Here is an 18,547-nt window from a genome sequence, read left to right on the forward strand (position 1 = left end):
CCTTCCAACTTGGTCTGGGATTCTTCCTAACCCCCCACCACAGGCTGTTTCCTGCCGACTAAACCCCTGCTTGCTCTCTGCCCACCCCTCCAGCACTGTGTGTGGCACTGCCAGCCAGGCTGCTACTGTCCCCTGGGCCAGGTACTGAGTGCCGATGGGGCCATCTGCGTGCAGCCCAGTCACTGTAGCTGCCTGGACCTGCTGACCGGGAAGCGCCACCGTCCGGGCACTCAGCTGATGAGGCCCGATGGCTGTAACCACTGGTGAGAGGCCATGCTGTATTCCCGGGACAGGAGGCAGCATGCTGACAGTAGCTTGCCTAGTGTCTGGGTATCTAAGCCCTGGGGACTTAGACAGTGGCACACTAGATACCCCCTCCCCTGGAGAAGATGTAGAGGCCCCATGACACACATCTAATAGGAGGGGAAACTGAGGCAGCCAGCTCCATGTGTCTGCTGAGGGCTGAGTATTTGCTCCCGAGGAGAGAACAAGCAACAGACAGGGTGTTTATTTCTGCTGCCTGCCTTCACTTACCGGCAAGTTACCTACGGCCATTACCAAATACAGCACATCTATTGTCCTATCCCGAAAGGCCAGCTGATGGGACAGGAAGGCAGGCTTCTGAAGCGTGAGAGACGACGAGGAAGAGAGTAGACTACACCTTGAAGGTGCAAAGATGGGAAGGAAGGAAGGAAGGAAGGAAGGAAGGAAGGAAGGAAGCAAGCAGAAGCCAGATGAGTTTGTGGTGGCCTGGGCCATTCTAAACTGTCATCTTTCCCTCTGGCTCTGCCCTTGCCCAGCACCTGCATGGAGGGGAGGCTTAACTGCACGGACCTGCCCTGCCAAGGTACGTGCTAGCTTGCAGGGTGGGGAGGGGCGTAGGAGTGTATGGAGAGCAATCTTTCGCTTCGATGGACTATATCCAACGCCTACCCCACCATTCACAGTGTCTGGAGACTGGTGTCCGTGGTCGGAGTGGACAGCGTGCTCCCAGCCCTGCAGGGGCCAAACGAGGACCCGCTCCAGGGCCTGTGTCTGCCCTGCTCCCCAGCATGGGGGTGCCCCATGCCCTGAGGATGCAGGGGAGACAGGAGTGCAGCATCAAACGGAGGCCTGCCCTAACCCCACTGCATGCCCAGGTGTGACGTTCCCACGAGGCCTGTGACCCTGTCCCAGAAGGCCCCAAATGTATGTTCTCACCCTGGTGACCGAAGGCCCCCTGGCTCTTCCAAGACAGATGATTCTTTCTCCTTGGTACAGTGGATGGAGGCTGGAGCCCTTGGGGGCCATGGTCTCCCTGTGACGCATGCCTGGGGCAGTCCTATCGGAGCCGGGTGTGCAGCCGTCCCCCCACCTCTGACGGAGGCGTGCCTTGTCTTGGGGGCCATCAGCAGAGTCGCCCTTGTCAGAACAGCTCCACCCTGTGTACAGGTGAAGGCTTTGGGGTGGGGTAAGGGAGGGTCCTTTGTAGGTCTGGGGACACGCCGCCTCTGCCTCTGCCTATGTTCCTCTGTAGAACATAGACCTGCTCAAAGGGCAACCTCAAGGTACTTGCCCGCGGTTCTGGGTGAGGTGTCAGGGCAGGCCCGAGTAGGCATACCAGGCTTTCACCTCTTGGGATAGCTCCTTAACACTAACTCTTTCACCTTCTTCCTAGACTGTGGAGGGGGCCAGGATCGCTTACCCTGTGGGCAGCCATGTCCCCGTTCCTGCCAGGATCTGTCCCTTGGCAGCACATGCCAGCCGGGCTCTGCGGGCTGCCAGCCTGGCTGTGGGTGTCCCCCAGGCCAGCTCTCCCAGGATGGGCTCTGTGTGTTCCCAGTTGACTGCCACTGCCACTTCCAGCCTAGAGCCATGGGTCAGTGATGCCCCCTTCCATCACCCCTGGCACCCCTCACCCCTGGCACCCCTCAGCCCTGGCACCCCTCAGCCCTGGCACCCCTCACCCCTGGCACCCCTCACCCTTGGCACCCCTTACCCCTGGCACACCTCTGCCAGCAGCCCATTGGGCTCAGTATCTCTCTGCCTGGTTCTACATCTCTACCCATGCAGCCCAGGCTCAGGCTATGGGCTGGGAACTGGAAGCCCTGCATCTCCCATACCCCGGGCTGGTCCAAGTTAGAGAGTTTGCATCTTCTTCCTTCAGGACATGGGCAGTGTTGGAAGGGGTTCTAGAATGCAGGAGTGTTGGGTGAGGGGCAAGGCAAGGCTGTGGTGACATCAAGTGTTCGCCCTTCCTCCTGTGGCCTTCAGGGGTCCCTGAGAACCGGAGCCGGTCAGTAGGGTCCACACTCAGCTCCTGGGAGAGTCTAGAACCTGGAGAGGTAGTGACCGGGCCCTGTGACAACTGGTAAGTGGGCCGTGGTCCTGGACGACGGTGCCTTCGGGGACGGGGACCAGGCCCTGCTGCTGAAACCCCTTTCCTTGTGCCCAGCACCTGTGTGGCAGGTGTCCTGCAATGCCATGAGGTGCCCAGCTGCCCTGGTCCTGGGATGTGGAGCTCCTGGGGGCCCTGGGAGAAATGCAGTGTTTCCTGTGGGGGAGGGGAGCAGCTACGGTCCAGGCAGTGTGCCCGACCCCCCTGCCCTGGACTGGCTCAGCAGAGCCGAACCTGTCACGTCCATGTCTGCAGAGGTGAGCCCAGCCATCCCCTGCCCAGTGACCCTTTACCCTTGAGTCCCATCAGGTCCCTTGAGCCTGACTCTGAGTGCCTGTAGAATCCTTTCTGCCCACCATTATTCTTTTCCCTTGTTAGCTATGAGCAAGTAAAGGAGGAGACAGCCAGATTGTGGGGGGGCCTTTGGGGAAGGGACACAGCCAAGAGGGTGGAGACTATGACTTCCAGGCTATAGCACCGGTGGGCACAGAGGTAGGTAGTGAGACCGGAGTCAGACCGGGCACTGACTCCAGTGTTGTCTCAGAGATAGGCTGCCCAGTGGGCCGACTGTACCGGGAATGCCAGCCCGGCGAGGGGTGCCCCTTCTCCTGTGCTCATGTCACCGGACAGGTGGCCTGCTTCTCTGAGAGCTGTGAGGAGGGGTGTCGCTGCCCAGAGGGCACCTTTCAGCATCACTTGGCCTGTGTCCAGGTGAGAACTCAGCTGGCCAGGAGCCTGAGGCTGTGCCCACTGTCCCCGGCATCTGGTGGCTCCCTACCCCCAAGGTGTCTGTGGCCTCTTAGACAGTCCCCTTTGTCATGGGGCTGTGAGTAGCACTCAAACCTGAGAGGCCTTTCCTGCTGGACTCCCATAACTGTGCAAGGCACGTGGACCAGCAGCCCCGTCCTCTGTGTCGTGGGTGTGGGTCTCCATTACCCTCTCTTCCCTGCCCTGCCATTGTGGGGTGTGGGGGGGACCCACACCTTCACCCTTCCTGGCCCCGGATCTCTGTCTCCAGCTGTGGGGACAGAAGGCAGGCAGGCGCTCCCTCTGCTCTGTTGAATCCAACAGCTCTGGGATTCCACACAAATCCTGGTGGCCTCTGCCAGCCGTGTCCTGATGTTTTCTGGCCCCATTTCCTTGACTGAGAGATTATGACTTTGAGCCTGATGGAGGGCTGCTCTAAGGTCAGGAGGACATCGAACACCAGTGTTGGTCTCACACTGAGACCTCCAGAGCCCTCTGATTACTGGCAGGAATCTTAGAGCCTTGGAGCCTCTGCCAGTGCCTGCCTGTGCCCTGTTCTATAGGCGGACTCTTAGGCTGTCTCCAGCTTCCTGGCCTGCAGCTCTATGTGTACTGGGAGATGTCTCCTGAGCCGAGGTCCTCCCTCTTGCTTCCGTTCCCTCTTTTCCCCAAGTCTCATCAGAAGCTGCGCACAGACACCCAGGAGGAAGCCTCCTGGGAGATGTTACTGTCTCCTTCTGTCCCCCCACCCAGGAGTGCCCCTGTGTGTTGACAGTCTCGCTGCAGCAGGAGCTGGGGTTGGCTAGCACTGCCCTCAGATCCTATCCAACCCTTCTGGGAGATGAGGGTCAGCCCCTTGGGCCTGGAGATGAGCTGCTCCCAGGCCAGATGCTTCAGACAGTCTGTGGAAACTGGTAAGGGAGCCAGCAAGGTGGGGACTGGACCAGAAAGTGGGGGAGGGGCTAAAGGAGGGATCAGAGGGGGAGGATAGGGAACCCTGAGCTCTGTCCTCTAGCCTGACTGGGCCTCCTTGGACACTTTGTCCTGTCCCCCAGCTCCTGTGTTCATGGGAAGCTGTCTTGCTCTATGGAGGAATGCTCCAGAGTCCATGGCAACTTTGGTCCCTGGGGCATGTGGAGCCCTTGTTCCCACTCCTGTGGTAGGCTGGGTACCCGCACCCGGGCCCGCCAATGTGTGCTTCCCACACTTGTGCCTGGTGGACTGGGCTGCGATGGGCCCCTTCAGGACCTGGAATACTGCCTCAGCCCGGAATGCCCTGGTAAGGGAGACAGGAAGGAGCTAGGCAAACACCTGCCTGGCCAGGTACGGCTCGGCCTGTCTTTATCCTGCTGGTATCTCTGGAGATTCCTTCCTTTTACCCAAGAGCTCTAGACTTTTGTTTGGGTCTCCAACCAGCACTTCCGGAGATCTTAGCAGATGCTCCACAGTGGATGTGTGCTGCTGGGAGGGTACATTGCAGGCCCTGAAACACTTCTGAGCAACGTTTCCTTTTCCACAGGGACTGCAGGGTCCACAGTGGAGCCGGTGACAGGCCTTGCAGGTAGCCTGAGTCTCCCTGCACTTCTCCAGGACGGTCTGTCTTTGGGCCTCCTCCCTCCCCATCCTGTTTGCTGAAGGGTTGGAGAGCCTTGGCTGACTACTTGGAAGGATATTCACCCTTTCCTCTACCCTCCTTCCCACAGGTGGCTGGGGCCTGTGGTCTCCGTGGTCTCCCTGCTCCCACAGTTGCACAGACCCTGCTCACCCAGCACGGCGCAGCCGCACACGCCTCTGTTTGGCTAACTGTACCGTTGGGGACTCCTCCCAGGAGCGTCCCTGCAATCTTCCCTCGTGTACAGGTAAGACTGAGGTCTAACCACAGCCTTCAGACAGCTGCTCTAAAGTCACCCCTGAGCTCAACATCCCCTAGAACAATCTAACAGTCTAATCTAATCTCAGATCAGTGACTCTCTAGGCTTCTTGTTACTAGCCATAGCAGCTGCTCTGAGCTCTGCCAAGTCTAGCAGGCTCCTTCATCTGTCTGTCTGTCCGTCCACCCGTCCGCCCGTCCATGTGTGTGTGTGTGTGTGTGTGTGTGTGTGTGTGTATGTGTGTGTGCATATGTGTGTGTGATGTGTGTAGTGTAGTGTCTGTGGGGTTGTTCCCAATCCCTCAGCAGCCCCGTGAGTCAGGAATTTCTGTCCCCTATGAGAACAAGGCTCACAGACCCAGTTGCAAAACCCATCAGTATCAGATACAGAATGGGAGCCCTGGGTGGGGACGAGATCACGGCTGGCCCAGGTGAGGCAGCTGAGCTGAGGTGAGAACCTGAGCTGGGGCAGGGAGAGCCTGCAGCAGGTTCTGCTGACTCCAGATCTTTCTCATCATGCAGTGCTGCCCCCGTGCCCTGGCCCTGGCTGTGGGTCAGGGAACTGTTTCTGGACTCCCTGGGCCCCATGGGAGCCTTGCTCCCGCAGCTGTGGGGTGGGCCAGCAGCGTCGCCTACGAGCATATCACCCGCCTGGGCCTGGTGGACACTGGTGCCCTGACATCCTGACTGCGTACCAGGAGCGTCGCTTCTGTAACCTTCGTGCTTGTCCAGGTGAGGGGAGCTAAGGACAAAGAGTAGCCTGCTTCAGGCTCCTCCCTGCCCCTGCCCCTGCCCCCGCCCCTGCCCCTGCCCCTGCCCCTCCCGCCTGAGAAGCTCTGATGCCTGGCATTAGCCCTCGTGATCATGCCACCGTCACCTCCTGGCTCGTGGGTTATGTGGGGTCCTCTGCCGGAGCCAAGCCCTGATGGAACCTCTCTCTTCTCACCAGTGCCTGGGGGCTGGTCCCACTGGAGCCCCTGGTCCTTGTGTGACCGCAGCTGTGGAGGAGGTCGATCTTTAAGGAGCAGAAGCTGCTCGAGCCCACCACCCAAGAATGGGGGAGCATCCTGTGTTGGGGAGAGGCACCATGTCCGGTCCTGCAATCCCATGCCCTGTGGTACTGCCATGGTGACAGCTACTTCCTGCCTGCTGAGCTTAATTCGGCAAAGCTCTCTCCACCCCCACCTCTAATTTCATTTCCACTATTCCCATGGGATGGAGAAGGAAGCAGGCTGTTATTTTGTGGGCTACTAAGGAAAACAGAGATGTTCAGGGGAGGGATAGCTGGATCTGGGTACTGGGCTGGGACATCCTATGTATATCTGGGTCCTTTGTGGCTGAGGGTGGGGTGCAAAGATCTACCACCTACCTGCCTCATCCCTAGGACATCTTCCCAACCTTGTCTGCCCTCTGAACTGCTGGAGAACTCAGAACAGCTAACCAGCTGTTCTGAGAGCTTGCAGTGTGATCTCAAGGGTATTAGTGCTCCTCTCAGGCGTAAACTGAGCCAGAGGCTATAACTGAGTCCTCCTCCTTCCTCCTTCCCTGATCCACTCTTATTTTTAGCCCTTCCTTTCAATGCTCCCAGCCCTAAGGGGCTTGGTTACTCCAAGACCCATTTGTCAGGAGATCCCCATTCATACTGCATCCTGCCTCACACTTCAGACCAGGGCCATGAACCATTAGGTGAGAATGTTGGCTTCTGAGACATACAAATGTAGCCTGGTTTCATGAGCACGAACTGGATGACCAGCTAGGTTCTGAGAACTCACTGGAAGTGAGAGGAACTCTCTGTGCACTTAGAATAACTTAACTCCAGGGCACTGCCAAGCTCCTAATGTTTCAGTTCATACCAATATGGGGGAACAGGGGGAATGGGCCTTGGAGCCTTTAAGAATCCTAATAGGAAAGAGAGAGGGGCTATCTTAGTTTGGGTTTTATTGCTGTGAAGAGACACCATGACCACAACAACTCTTATATAAGAAAACATTTAATTGGGGCTAGCTTACAATTTTAGAGGTTTAATCTATTATCATGGTGAGAGACATGGAAGCTACAGGCAGACTTGGTGCCAAAGGAGCTGAGAGTTCTACGTCTTGACCCACGGGCAGCAGCAGGGACTGGATTCAACACTGGACAGAGCTTGAGCATAGGAAGCCTCAAAGCCTACTCCCACAGTGACTCATTTCCTCCAACAAGACCAAACCTATTCCACCAAGGCCACGCCCCCTAATACTGCGGCTGTCCATGGACCGAGCATTCAAACACTCGAGCTTGTGGAAGCCATTCCTATTCAAACCACCACAGGGGTCTTGGGGCACCCATGCACTCTTGACACTGGGTTTATCCCCTACAGAGGAAGACTGCCCAGCGGGCATGGAGATGGTGAGCTGTGCCAACCACTGCCCCTACAGCTGCTCAGACCTGCAGGAGGGAGGCGTGTGTGAGGAGGACCAGGCCTGCCAGTTGGGCTGTCGCTGCTCTGAAGGTATGTGCTAGAGATCTTTCTGGCACCTCAGGGAAGCTCCGTGGGAAGGCAGGTGTGGTCTAGGTACCAACATCAATCTACTGCCTCCCCACAGGGTTTCTGGAGCAGGATGGAGGCTGTGTGCCAGTTGCGCACTGTGAATGCATAGATGCCCAGGGCCGCAGCTGGGCCCCAGGGAGCCAGCATCAGGATGCCTGCAACAACTGTTCCTGTCAGGCTGGGCAACTCTCCTGCACTGCTCAGCCCTGCCCACCTCCTGCCCACTGTGCCTGGAGCCCCTGGTCTGCCTGGAGTTCCTGCAGTCACTCCTGTGGACCTCAAGGGCAACAGAGTCGCTTTAGGTATGGCCTGGGTGACAAGGGTCTCCTGCCTGGCATGTCCTCTCTGACAGAATTCCTGGGTGCTTCCTGGTTTCATCAGTGGCTTGGCTCCATCCTGTGTCCTGGCCCAGTTTGCTGGTCACCTAGGCCTTTTCTTAGCCACCCTCATGCTCACCCCTTGAAGCTAGAAGGATTATGTAGGGCATGCATTGTCTGCCATCCCCCAACCCTGCCTTTGCCCCTGCCCCTGCCCAGGTCCTCCACGTCAGGCTCGTGGGCCCTGGAGTGTCAGAAGGAGCAGTCACAGAGCCAGCTTTGCCCTGAGGCCCCCTGCCCACCTCTGTGCCTACATGAAGCCCACCTTCGTGTTCTGGGGGACAGCTGGCTGCAGGGAGAATGCCAGCAGTGGTAAGCACGGTCCAGGAAGGGTGACCAACTGTCCTGCTGGACAGCAAGACCCTGAATCCAGGTTCTTTTCTAGCTCCTGCACCCCAGAGGGAGTGATCTGCAAAGACATTGACTGTGCAGGTTTGGGTTTCATCCTGTCCCCCAACCCCTCCAGACACCTTTACTCGCCTATGTCTTGTAGCTCATCTCTTCTACATCCTCTCTTACACACACACACACACACACACACACACACGCACGCACGCACGCACGCACGCACGCACGCACGCACACACACACACGCACGCACGCACGCACGCACGCACGCACCCACCCGCACACACACGTACGCGCACACGTGTGTGAACTCACAGTGCCACCCTCTGAGTTACAAGGATCTGAGTCTTCACTACCCCCACACCTCCCCACTCTAACCTCTCCTTGCCCTCTTACAGTGCCCGGAGGCTGGACGTTGTGGTCCTCCTGGTCCTCCTGCTCTGTCTCCTGTGGAGGAGGAAGCCAGGTCCGCACTCGATCCTGCACAGTGTCAGCCCCTCAGCATGGGAACCTATCTTGCCAGGGCCCGGACACCCAGACCCAGCACTGTGGGCAGCAGCTGTGCTTGCAGCTGCTAGAGATCTGTTCCTGGGGACCGTGGGGACCCTGTTCCCGCAGCTGTGGCACAGGTCTGTCCTCCCGCTCTGGATCCTGCCCCTGTCTACTGACCACAGAGGACTCTGAATGTAATGACACATTCTCAGGCCTGGACACACAGGCCTGCTACCCAGGGCCTTGCCAGGGTGAGTTGTTCTGCTTTTCTTCCTTGAAAATTTCAGGGAATAAATGTTTGCCCATGCCAGATCATCTCTCTGAAATGTCCCTATATCTACTCCACAACAACTTCCTTTTTTCCCTTTAGAGCCCTTTGCCATGTGCTCTCTTTGCCTCTTTTGAGAGAATCTGCCTACTAGGGCCTTTCAGACCCCATGGTTTCCTCTTTCCCCTTTCCAGCTAAGGAGGGGAGGGGTGTGGCTGCAGGGGATGGTGTGGGACCCCCCAACCTACATCCCTGCGCATCTCTAGAGGACTGCATGTGGAGTGACTGGAGCAGCTGGACACGCTGCTCCTGTAAGGTCCTGGTGCAGCAGCGCTACCGACACCAGGTGCCAGCACCTGGCCAGGCTGGAGGGGACACCCCTTGCACCCGTCTGGATGGCCACTTCCGACCGTGCGCCATTGGCAACTGCTCAGGTGAGGCGCAGGAAGAATGAGAGGTCAAGAAGCAGAGTGGGAGGAGGGTCAGCACAGATGCCCGGGGTTCACACTGACCCTTGCCCTGAGGACGCACTCACGCTTGCTCTGTCCCGCCCACTAGCCACCTTCCTCACTGTGATTTCCCACTCAACAGCTGTGTTTTATCCGCTTGTAGCTGCCTTAGAGGCGGGTTATCTCCCCTGGCTTCTGTCGAAGTTGTTCCCATCTTGTCCCTTTGTGTCCCATCTGCCAGTCCCTAGATTACCCACCACAATTCTGACTCCCACAGCCACTCCTCCTTGTAGTTTCCTGGATCTTGGGGCCTAACCATCCTAATCCTTCCTGGAGCACATGAGCTAAGTGGGAGCCACTGGAAAGGTTTGGGACAATTGTCTTGACAGGCAGCAGAAGGACAGTCTTGTACTGTCTACCACCAAGTGACCTCTCAAAGGAGTCACTGGGACCATGGAGCATGCGCTCTGTTTTGTGGGAGATGGTGCCCCTAGGCTGTCTCTCCACCAGCATTCCTCCCTCTCCTTCCAGAGGACAGCTGCCCACCTCCCTTTGAGTTCCAGTCTTGCGGCTCCCCCTGTGCTGGGCTCTGTGCCACACATCTGAGCCATCGGCTCTGCCAGGACCTGCCACCTTGCCAGCCGGGCTGCTACTGCCCCAAGGTGAGTTCTAGAATATGGCGAGACACTCAAGACGGGGTGCTCTGCCCAACCTACCCGGCCTCCCTGGGCTCCCCTCTCTAGGATATCCTCCCGTAGGGAGCACATCGCTTCTGTGCTGGGAACATCTCCCCACCTTGTCACCACACATACGTGCACTGCAAGAAGCCAGCGTAGTACAGGGCACATAGGTGACAGTGGTCCCTTCGCAGTCCCAAGCTGTCCTGATTTTGCCTTCTGCACAGGGCCTGCTGGAGCAGGCTGGAGGCTGTATTCTCCCAGAGCAGTGTAACTGCTGGCATACCTCAGAAGAGGGAGCGAGGGTGACCCTGGCCCCTGGGGACCGTCTGCAGCTGGGCTGTAAGGAATGGTGAGTGACAAGGGACAGAGGGACAGAAGCGGGGGGGGGGGGGGCAAGGGGACCCCCCACCCCCAGAAGTCAACCTGAGAGCAGGTGACCCCAGATGTCCAACTTTAAAGCTCTGCCATCTTGCACCAGGGCGCCTAGCTCTCAGGTTGAGGAGCCGCACTGGGCTCAGCAGCCCCCCGTTTCTGAAAGTCGTCCCTGATGTGTTCCTCCCACAGCGTATGCCAGCATGGAGAGCTGCAGTGTTCCAGCCAAGGGTGTGGAGGTGAGCCTGGCCTTCAGAGACCTGTCCCTGCTAGCCCAGGGCTGGGGGACTTCGGGACGCAGCGCTTGCATTGCTAAGGCCAGGACAGTCCTAGACAAATAGTACCCTGTCCTGCCCTGGCACCTTTCTTAGTCTTTCCTATTGGTCATGACCCTGCGCTCTTCCTGTTGGGCTTTCTGGGTTGAAAATTTCCTGAGATCAGCACAGACCCTTTGCCCTTTTAGGTCTTCTGCCTCTGACTGGATGGTCAGAGTGGTCACCCTGTGGGCCCTGCCTGCCCCAAAGTGCCCTAGCCCCTGCCTCCAGGACTGCCTTGGAGGGGTACTGGCCTCTGAACACATCAGGCCTCCCTCCACCCTCAGTCACTCTGCTGGCTTCGGAGCAGTACCGGCACCGCCTCTGCTTGGACCCTGAGACCGGGAGGCCCTGGGCAGGAGATCCTTCCCTTTGCACTATGCCTCTCAGCCAGCAGCGCCTCTGCCCTGACCCTGGAGCCTGCAATGGTAAGTGAAGGATGCTGGCTAGCAGGCAGGATGGGTTTGGCATGCAAACAGCAGGGGGTTGTCCAGATGGGGCTAGTCACTGGTTCAGTTCATTGTTAGAGTGAGGCGGCCTGCTAAGCCTCCTGCTTGCTTGCCTGGGATGGCTGGATTTGAGACTTGGTGGAGTAACAGTAGCAGTTGGGAAAAACAAAAAGGACTGTGAAGGGCCTTGGGGCATTTTTCCAGGGGAGGAGACAAGCCCTGGGGTGAATGCCTGAGGTAGGTATTTTAATCCTGCCATTTTAATTTTTCCTTCCCAGACACATGCAAGTGGGGACCTTGGGGACCTTGGAGCCCCTGCCAAGTGCCCTGTAGTGGAGGATTCAAGCTGCGCTGGAGAGAGGCAAGAGACACCTCTGTGGGAGGATGCCGTGGACCGTGGGCTCAAACAGAAAGCTGCAATATGGGATCTTGCCCAGGTAACCAGTATCCCAGCATCCCAAGGGTATGAAGACTGGAGCACTGGAAATGGCCCCTGAGGGGCATCGGTGCCTCTGCCCTGGTGGTTTGGAGTGGAAGAGAGGGTCTGCTGGGGGTGGGGTGGGCCAGAGTGTCCCCAGTACACACTTGTACTTCTGGACCCCAGGAGAGAGCTGTGAGACCAGGGACACTGTGTTTACCCTCGACTGTGCCAACCGGTGCCCTCGCAGCTGTGCTGACCTCTGGGATGGTGTTCAGTGTCTACAGGGCCCCTGCAGCCCAGGTATGTCGCCTGGGGAATCTGGGTTGCCCAGACTCTCTTCACTATAGGAGTAGGGGTGGGGTAAGGCAAAGGTCAGGCTATTGATCATGACAGGGCAAGAAAGTCAGTTCTCCAGTCACTTCCAGCAACAGTCTGAGCCCCCCCCACCCCCCAACCCCCCACCCCCGCCAGTGGCTCCATCAAAACCTGCTGGATCGCCAGCTGTGGTAATACACATCTGTAAATGTTTGGTATTTGAGATCCTGAGGCATGAGGATTGGTATGAGTTTGAGGCTAGCCTGGGATACATTTTGAGTTTAAGACCAGCCAAGGTTATGTAGCAAGCTTCTGTCTCAAAACAATGTGCTGTATAGGGGAGCACGTAGGTGTCTCCTACGGATGGCCAGAGGGTGAAACCAGCTTTGGATCCAGTCTAACTACTGGATTATGTAAACCTTGTCCAAACCTAGGAGTTTATAACCTTTTTATGAGCATGCATTAATTTTGTATAAGATAATGGGTCACATCTTCATAATGCATACCCTGTGCTTTCCCCCTTTTCTCCCGATTCCTTTTCTTCATCCCCCTCCCCCACAGCTTTCCTCCTGACCCCTTTCTTCCTTAACAGTAAATCGCCTGCCCTTCCATACTTTCACATCTTTTTAAAGCATCGAATGAATCTCGCTTGCCTCTCGCAGGCTGCCGATGTCCCCCTGGTCAGCTGGTGCAGGATGGACACTGTGTGCCCATCTCCTCTTGCCGCTGTGGCCTGCCCAGTGCCAATGCCTCATGGGAGCTGGCCCCCACACAGGTGGTCCAGCTGGATTGCCATAATTGGTAGGCTGCTGTGCTACCAGACCAGGCTATAAGGGCTTTGGGTGGGTGACATGGGGCAGGTCAAGGCCATGGGCAATGCTAGGGACCTGAACCCTTGGGTGTGCACATTGTCCACAGCACATGCATCAATGGGACCCTGATGTGTCCACACCTTGAGTGTCCAGCCCTGGGACCTTGGTCAGCCTGGAGCGAGTGCTCAGCTGTCTGTGGTGGGGGCACCATGGTGCGCCGCAGGAGCTGTGAGGAGCATCCTGAGGGTGTGCCATGCCAGGCCCTGGATCTGCAGCAACAGCAAGAGTGTAACCTGCGAGCCTGCCCTGGTGAGTGCCCTGGGCCCTGTAGGCAGTATGTTTTGTAAGCTGTGTACAGTTTACCCTTGGGTTACTCACATGCTGATTCTCTGTGTTCATATCTTGTTTCAATACGGACACGACGTTCTAACGCTTATTCCAAGAATCTCCTGTCTCAAGGTTGTGTAGACAATTCTTACCAAGTAATTCTCTGCCTTGTCAATAAATGGTGATTACCCAATGGCTGGGCAGAATAGTGAATAGGGCAGGATATCCGCCAGCAGAGGAAAGAGAGAGGGAGATGGGGGCGAGCAAGAGGATGGGGAGAATTGGAACCGTGAAGAAGGAGTCCGAGGGTCAGATCAATAATAATGTGCAAGCATCATGGGGTGGGGCTGGGCGTGGCCAGATTAGCACAGGAGGTAAAGGTTTAACTGTTTGGCTATTGAGACAAATCTTATTTCTTTTGTGTGGTCATTGGGGAATAACATAAGGTAAAGAAATACAGCCTCCTTGTTAATTTACCTTTATATTACGGATAATTTGTTTACACAGTCCTCCATCTTTGCTGGCCCGTGCAGTGGGTAGAAGAGACCCTCTCTAACCTGCAAGGACCCTGCTCACTGCATATGTGTGTTTCTCAGAGTGCCCACCTGGGCAGGTGCCCAGCACCTGTGCCACGCTGTGCCCGAGCTTCTGCTCCCACTTGCAGCCTGGCACCATCTGTGTGCGGGAACCCTGCCAGCTTGGCTGTGGCTGCCCTGGGGGACAGGTGAGGCTGGCCTCTGGGTTCTGGCTTCTGTAGGGGGTGGGGGGCTGGGGGTGGAGGGCGATGCGGTTGGGGAGCCGGAGGTGGAGGGCGATGCAGTTGGGGGCCTGGGGGTGGAGGGTGATGCGGTTGGGGGGCTGGAGGTGGAGGGCGATGAGGTTGGGGGACGGGGTGGAGGGCAATGTGGTTGGGGGGGCGGGGGTGGAGGGCGATGCGGTTGGGGGCTGGGGGTGGAGGGTGATGCGGTTGGGGGGCTGGGGGTGGAGAGCGATGAGGTTGGGGGGCTGAGGGTGGAGGGCGATTCCGTTGGGGACGAGTGGAGAGGGATCCGAAGAGTAACTGAGCCTGTCTGCCTCAGCTGCTACACAATGGCACCTGTGTTCCCTCTGAGGCCTGTCCCTGTACCCAGTTTTCCCTACCCTGGGGCCTCACACTACCCTTGGAAGAGCAGGCTCGGGAGCTGCCCTCAGGAACTGCGCTCACCCGGAACTGCACACACTGGTGAGGTCCTGGAGCCTGGCTGTAGGGCAGGGCTGTTGAGAATGGGTGGGGAGGAGGGACAAGTGTCCTCTGAGCGGTTGCTTCTGTCTTCTTAGCACCTGTCACGGTGGAGCCTTCATCTGCTCCCTTACGGACTGTCAGGGTGAGACATGGCTGTCCTGGCCCCTCCAAAGCCAAGACTCTGCTCAGGGAAAGAGGGCCCTATCTACAACCCAGGCTAAGTGACTTGCTTTGGGAAATGGCCTGCTTCTTGTCCACATGGACAACTCCCTTGCCTGAGGCCCAGTACTCCCCACTCCGCAATCCCAGGGCACCCTGTGTGTCTTCCTACTGATGGTGGTATTTGCCAATACAGTACGAATATACTGAGCAAGGCTATATGAGTGAGGCCGGGAATTGAATGGTGCTTCCTGCTGTGGTCCAGTGGGAAGGGGGTGGGGGTGAGTGGAAAGATGTCTGGCTTGGGAAAGCCCCGACCCTCAGCATTCAAGTTCTGGTGCTGCCACCTTTGCCACGCTGAGATCTGTAGATTCAGACATAGGTTTTGCAAGTTTCAAACCACCAAGCCTGGCTGCAGAATGGAGGTGGGCCAGCCACCAGAACAAGCAAAGGCAGGAGACTGACTCTGAGTTTTTGGCCAGCAGGCAGGATGTGACAGGACACTGGAAGTGCAGAGGTGAGGTGGGCAGAACTGATATAGAGTGAGGGCTGTCTGGGCCCAGAGAGGCACAGCTGATAGACAGGGCGGCATAGGAAGAGGTCAGGTCAAGTTCCCAAGGTGTGTCCAGTGGGGCGGGTGATCAAGGTTGGATCCAGAGCTGACAGAGACAGCCGTGGATGGTCTTCCTGCAGAGTGCCCTCTTGGGGAGATATGGCAGCATGGGGAGCTGAGGCCCTGTGAGAAGACATGCCCAGAAATGAACAAGACACAGGCTAGGAGCAACTGCACTGAGGCCCGGGTCCCAGGCTGTGTGTGTCAGCTGGGGCGCTTCCGCAGCCAGACAGGCCTCTGTGTCCCCGAAGACCACTGCGAATGCTGGCACCACGGCAGTCCCCATTTGGTGAGACAGCAGCCACCTTTCTTGTCCAGGGACTCCCCATCTACCGGCTGGTAGCTGTGCCCCTTTTGACTCCCTGTTCCCAGTCCTGCAGAAGCAGGCAGGCTCTGCCTTCTCAGGACCCAGCTGGGCCTAGGTTGAAACACCCCTCGGCTCCTAGCCAGACTCCAGTCCTGGGCCATTGCTCTGACTGAAACTCCCAGGGTGGATTTAGAACTGAGATGTTACCATGGAAATCCCAGAGTGGGAGTGGTCTGGAGAGACAGCTCAAAGATGTCAAAGAGCATGTGTTGCTCTTGCAGAGGATCTGAGTTTAGTTCCCAGTACCCAGGTCTGGTGGCTCACGCTATTTATAACTTCAGCTCCAGGGGATCTGAGCCCTCTTCTGGTCAAGCACACACACACTCACACACACACACATACACACACACACACACACACACACGAGTTTAAAAATAAGAATAAAATCCGAGAGCGACCACCTAGAGCGCTTCCCCTCCTGCAGCCTGGATCTGAGTGGCGGGAGGCCTGTGAGAGCTGCCGCTGCCTCCAGGGGAAGAGCATCTGTACTCGACGCTGCCCAGAACTCAGCTGCGCTCAGGTACTCCGTGGCTCCGTAGCCCTCTTGGCAGCCCCCTAGTACCTCCCATATGTGTTTGGTCTTGGGGTCTCTGGGCAGGCAGTGTGGGGTGATGGCATATCCTCCTGTGTGAATTGCGGGTGGCTCTCTGTAGGGTGAAGTGATCTTGCAGAAGCCAGGGAGCTGTTGTCCCACTTGTCAGCAGGACACTCTGGATATGGAGGGTAGGAGAACCTGTGTAACACCTTTCCCTGGTCTGCATCTTTCTGCTTCACGATCTCATGCCCAGCCTGCTATGTTCCCGCCTTCTCCAGGCTTGCCCGCATGGGCATCATAGTGACTCCCTCATCCCAGTCTCTGCCCTCCCCACCCCAGTCATAGCCTCTTCCTCTGTCTTGGTGCTGCCCCCTCACCTCCAGAGGAGGAGCCAGTCTCCTGCAGGTACCTCACAGAACTCAGAAACCTCACCAAGGGTCCCTGCCGCCTGGATCAGGTAGAAGTGAGCTACTGCAGTGGGCACTGCAGGTCCAGCACCAATGTCATGACTGAGGTGAGCTGGGGACTATCATAACGTTCCATGGGGCAGGCCAGCCAGTGATTCTGGGGCACTTGACACTATCTGAGGACCTGGGGAAAACCCCAGAGAACATGAGGAACGTCGCCCTTTCTCATAGAGCGGACAGAACTGGGGCTACGGACTGTCAGAGCCCTTCTCCAAGGTGGTGGTTACACACATCCCCAGAGAATGCCTCTCAGTCCTACTGGGTCCCTCTGAGCCAATAAGCTGAGATGCCCACAAAGAAAGGCTTGAGGAGGGAAAGTGGCTAAGACCAGACCTGTCATGCTCGCTGCAGGAGGGGATCCAGAGTTGGCGGTTTATAGACAGGCGCTCCTGGGCTTTCCCTGTAATGTCTACACCCGAGCAAGCCCAGCATCAAGTTCTCTCCGCTTGCTCCCCTTGGACTCAGCTCTGCCCCCACTTCCTTAGCTTCCAACCAGGAGCTTATAACTTGGGCCACTGGCATCCCTTAGAGTGGAGGCCGGACCCTGACCCCCAGCACCTCACATGCATTCTTAAGTCCATTCCCTTCTGCTGCTACCAAACTGGGTCAGCGAGTGCTGGAAGACACCAGAGATGCTGCCCCTCAGTCCTGTGCTGCGGTGCTGCTGGCCCGAGTGCCCTGTCCTCCTGAGGATGCTTCTGCAAAACACATGTGGAATTTTTAAAAGACAGAGTAAAGAGAGAAAAAAGGAACAATTAGGAGATGATAACCTTTGCCATTTTGAACTTGATACTGTATGGATGTCTGAAAGAGTTATTAGCTATACAAAGATTACAGGCAAAATTAAGTCACTATGGAGTTGGGCAGGGGGATTTGCTCTGGAAGGGCAGCCCACTGTGCTTAGGATCCCAACTGTGCACTTAGGGTTTGTGGCAGTTTCGAGCCTGATTAGCCCATTTCCATCTAGAAGACCTCAGGGTGGAAGCCACATCCTTACCCTGGGTGTTTAGACTGCAGGGGCCTGAGGGAAGAAATGGACTTCTTGAGAAAGGGAGGCCAAGCTACCTTGGGAGTCCAGGACTGTTGGAATTTGGCCCTTCCTCTGGAAGGGAAAGGCCAAGGGAAGGGAGGAAAACTCCACACTAAACCAGCCTCTCTTACCCAGGAACCCTACCTGCAGAGCCAGTGCGACTGCTGTAGCTACAGGCTGGATCTGGACAGCCCCGTGCGGATCCTGAGCCTCCTTTGCCCTGATGGCCACACAGAGCCAGTGGTGTTGCCAGTGATTCACAGCTGCCAGTGCACTGCCTGTCAGGGTGCGTCTGGCCTGGGAGGAGAGGGCAGGGCTCCTGGTGGGCAGGGCTCTCCAGGACCAGCTGAGGCCGGATCAGAGTTTTCCTTAAGGAAGCCTTAAAACATGTACAGCACACAGTCCCATCTGTCCTTGGGTTTTGCCGGTCCACTCTGATCCTTTCCCCGATCCACGTTCTGCTTATTTCCTCTCCAATTACACACAAACTTGGTTCAAATCTTGGTCTTCCACTGAGGTCAGTACCCATGATGCCATGCCTTAAATGGGCCTGACATTTGCATGGGCTTGCAGGGAGGGCTGTGGAAGGGCCTGCCTGTGAGGTACTCGGCAGGTGAAGTTACAGATTTGATGTGTACTAACTGAAGTCACACCCTATTGCCAAGTGTGGGGAAGATGCAGAGGAAGGACAACGACACAACCTAGGTGGGGCTAGAGCTGGTGGCACTTCCTTCAGGCTGCTCTAGCTCATTCTCCACTGCCACTCCCCTGCCTCATCTTGTCTACTTGACCGTGCTGCCTCTTACTGCCCCATCTCAAAATTCTGTCTGCAGGTGGTGATTTCTCAAAGCACTGACAGGCTCCGCTGGACGCAGCCACTGCTGTCTCCCTTGGGTCCATAGGGCTCTGTGGCGTTCCCCACTTCCTTCAGGGTCCAGTTAACCACCTCTGGCTTTTGAACCATGCTCGGCATTTGCACATTCCAAATAAAGTAACCCCGGCAACTAGT

At 57.0% G+C, this 18,547-nt stretch overlaps 1 protein-coding gene across 1 annotated transcript in view; it reads left to right on the forward strand.

The window, feature by feature from the left end:
- LOC127677917 (SCO-spondin) overlaps window positions 1-18,547 on the forward strand; it is a 57,928-nt gene extending 39,381 nt beyond the window's left edge. The window contains exons 69-105 of the mRNA XM_052172855.1: window positions 94-263; window positions 801-847; window positions 948-1,139; window positions 1,261-1,431; window positions 1,658-1,858; window positions 2,254-2,350; window positions 2,435-2,634; window positions 2,922-3,088; window positions 3,878-4,038; window positions 4,180-4,403; window positions 4,644-4,685; window positions 4,828-4,983; window positions 5,517-5,726; window positions 5,944-6,111; window positions 7,351-7,482; window positions 7,577-7,823; window positions 8,058-8,210; window positions 8,284-8,330; window positions 8,645-8,989; window positions 9,273-9,440; window positions 9,987-10,117; window positions 10,360-10,484; window positions 10,700-10,746; window positions 10,971-11,249; window positions 11,549-11,707; window positions 11,875-11,991; window positions 12,669-12,807; window positions 12,925-13,127; window positions 13,742-13,869; window positions 14,225-14,367; window positions 14,463-14,509; window positions 15,220-15,428; window positions 15,931-16,026; window positions 16,160-16,229; window positions 16,425-16,555; window positions 17,674-17,824; window positions 18,372-18,547. Coding sequence (XP_052028815.1) covers window positions 94-263; window positions 801-847; window positions 948-1,139; window positions 1,261-1,431; window positions 1,658-1,858; window positions 2,254-2,350; window positions 2,435-2,634; window positions 2,922-3,088; window positions 3,878-4,038; window positions 4,180-4,403; window positions 4,644-4,685; window positions 4,828-4,983; window positions 5,517-5,726; window positions 5,944-6,111; window positions 7,351-7,482; window positions 7,577-7,823; window positions 8,058-8,210; window positions 8,284-8,330; window positions 8,645-8,989; window positions 9,273-9,440; window positions 9,987-10,117; window positions 10,360-10,484; window positions 10,700-10,746; window positions 10,971-11,249; window positions 11,549-11,707; window positions 11,875-11,991; window positions 12,669-12,807; window positions 12,925-13,127; window positions 13,742-13,869; window positions 14,225-14,367; window positions 14,463-14,509; window positions 15,220-15,428; window positions 15,931-16,026; window positions 16,160-16,229; window positions 16,425-16,555; window positions 17,674-17,824; window positions 18,372-18,394 — 5,496 coding nt within the window. The 3' untranslated portion in view covers window positions 18,395-18,547. The remainder of the gene's footprint in view (window positions 1-93; window positions 264-800; window positions 848-947; window positions 1,140-1,260; window positions 1,432-1,657; window positions 1,859-2,253; window positions 2,351-2,434; window positions 2,635-2,921; window positions 3,089-3,877; window positions 4,039-4,179; window positions 4,404-4,643; window positions 4,686-4,827; window positions 4,984-5,516; window positions 5,727-5,943; window positions 6,112-7,350; window positions 7,483-7,576; window positions 7,824-8,057; window positions 8,211-8,283; window positions 8,331-8,644; window positions 8,990-9,272; window positions 9,441-9,986; window positions 10,118-10,359; window positions 10,485-10,699; window positions 10,747-10,970; window positions 11,250-11,548; window positions 11,708-11,874; window positions 11,992-12,668; window positions 12,808-12,924; window positions 13,128-13,741; window positions 13,870-14,224; window positions 14,368-14,462; window positions 14,510-15,219; window positions 15,429-15,930; window positions 16,027-16,159; window positions 16,230-16,424; window positions 16,556-17,673; window positions 17,825-18,371) is intronic.

Source organism: Apodemus sylvaticus, chromosome 2, assembly GCF_947179515.1.
Source record: "Apodemus sylvaticus chromosome 2, mApoSyl1.1, whole genome shotgun sequence".
Taxonomy (NCBI): Eukaryota; Metazoa; Chordata; class Mammalia; order Rodentia; family Muridae; genus Apodemus; species Apodemus sylvaticus.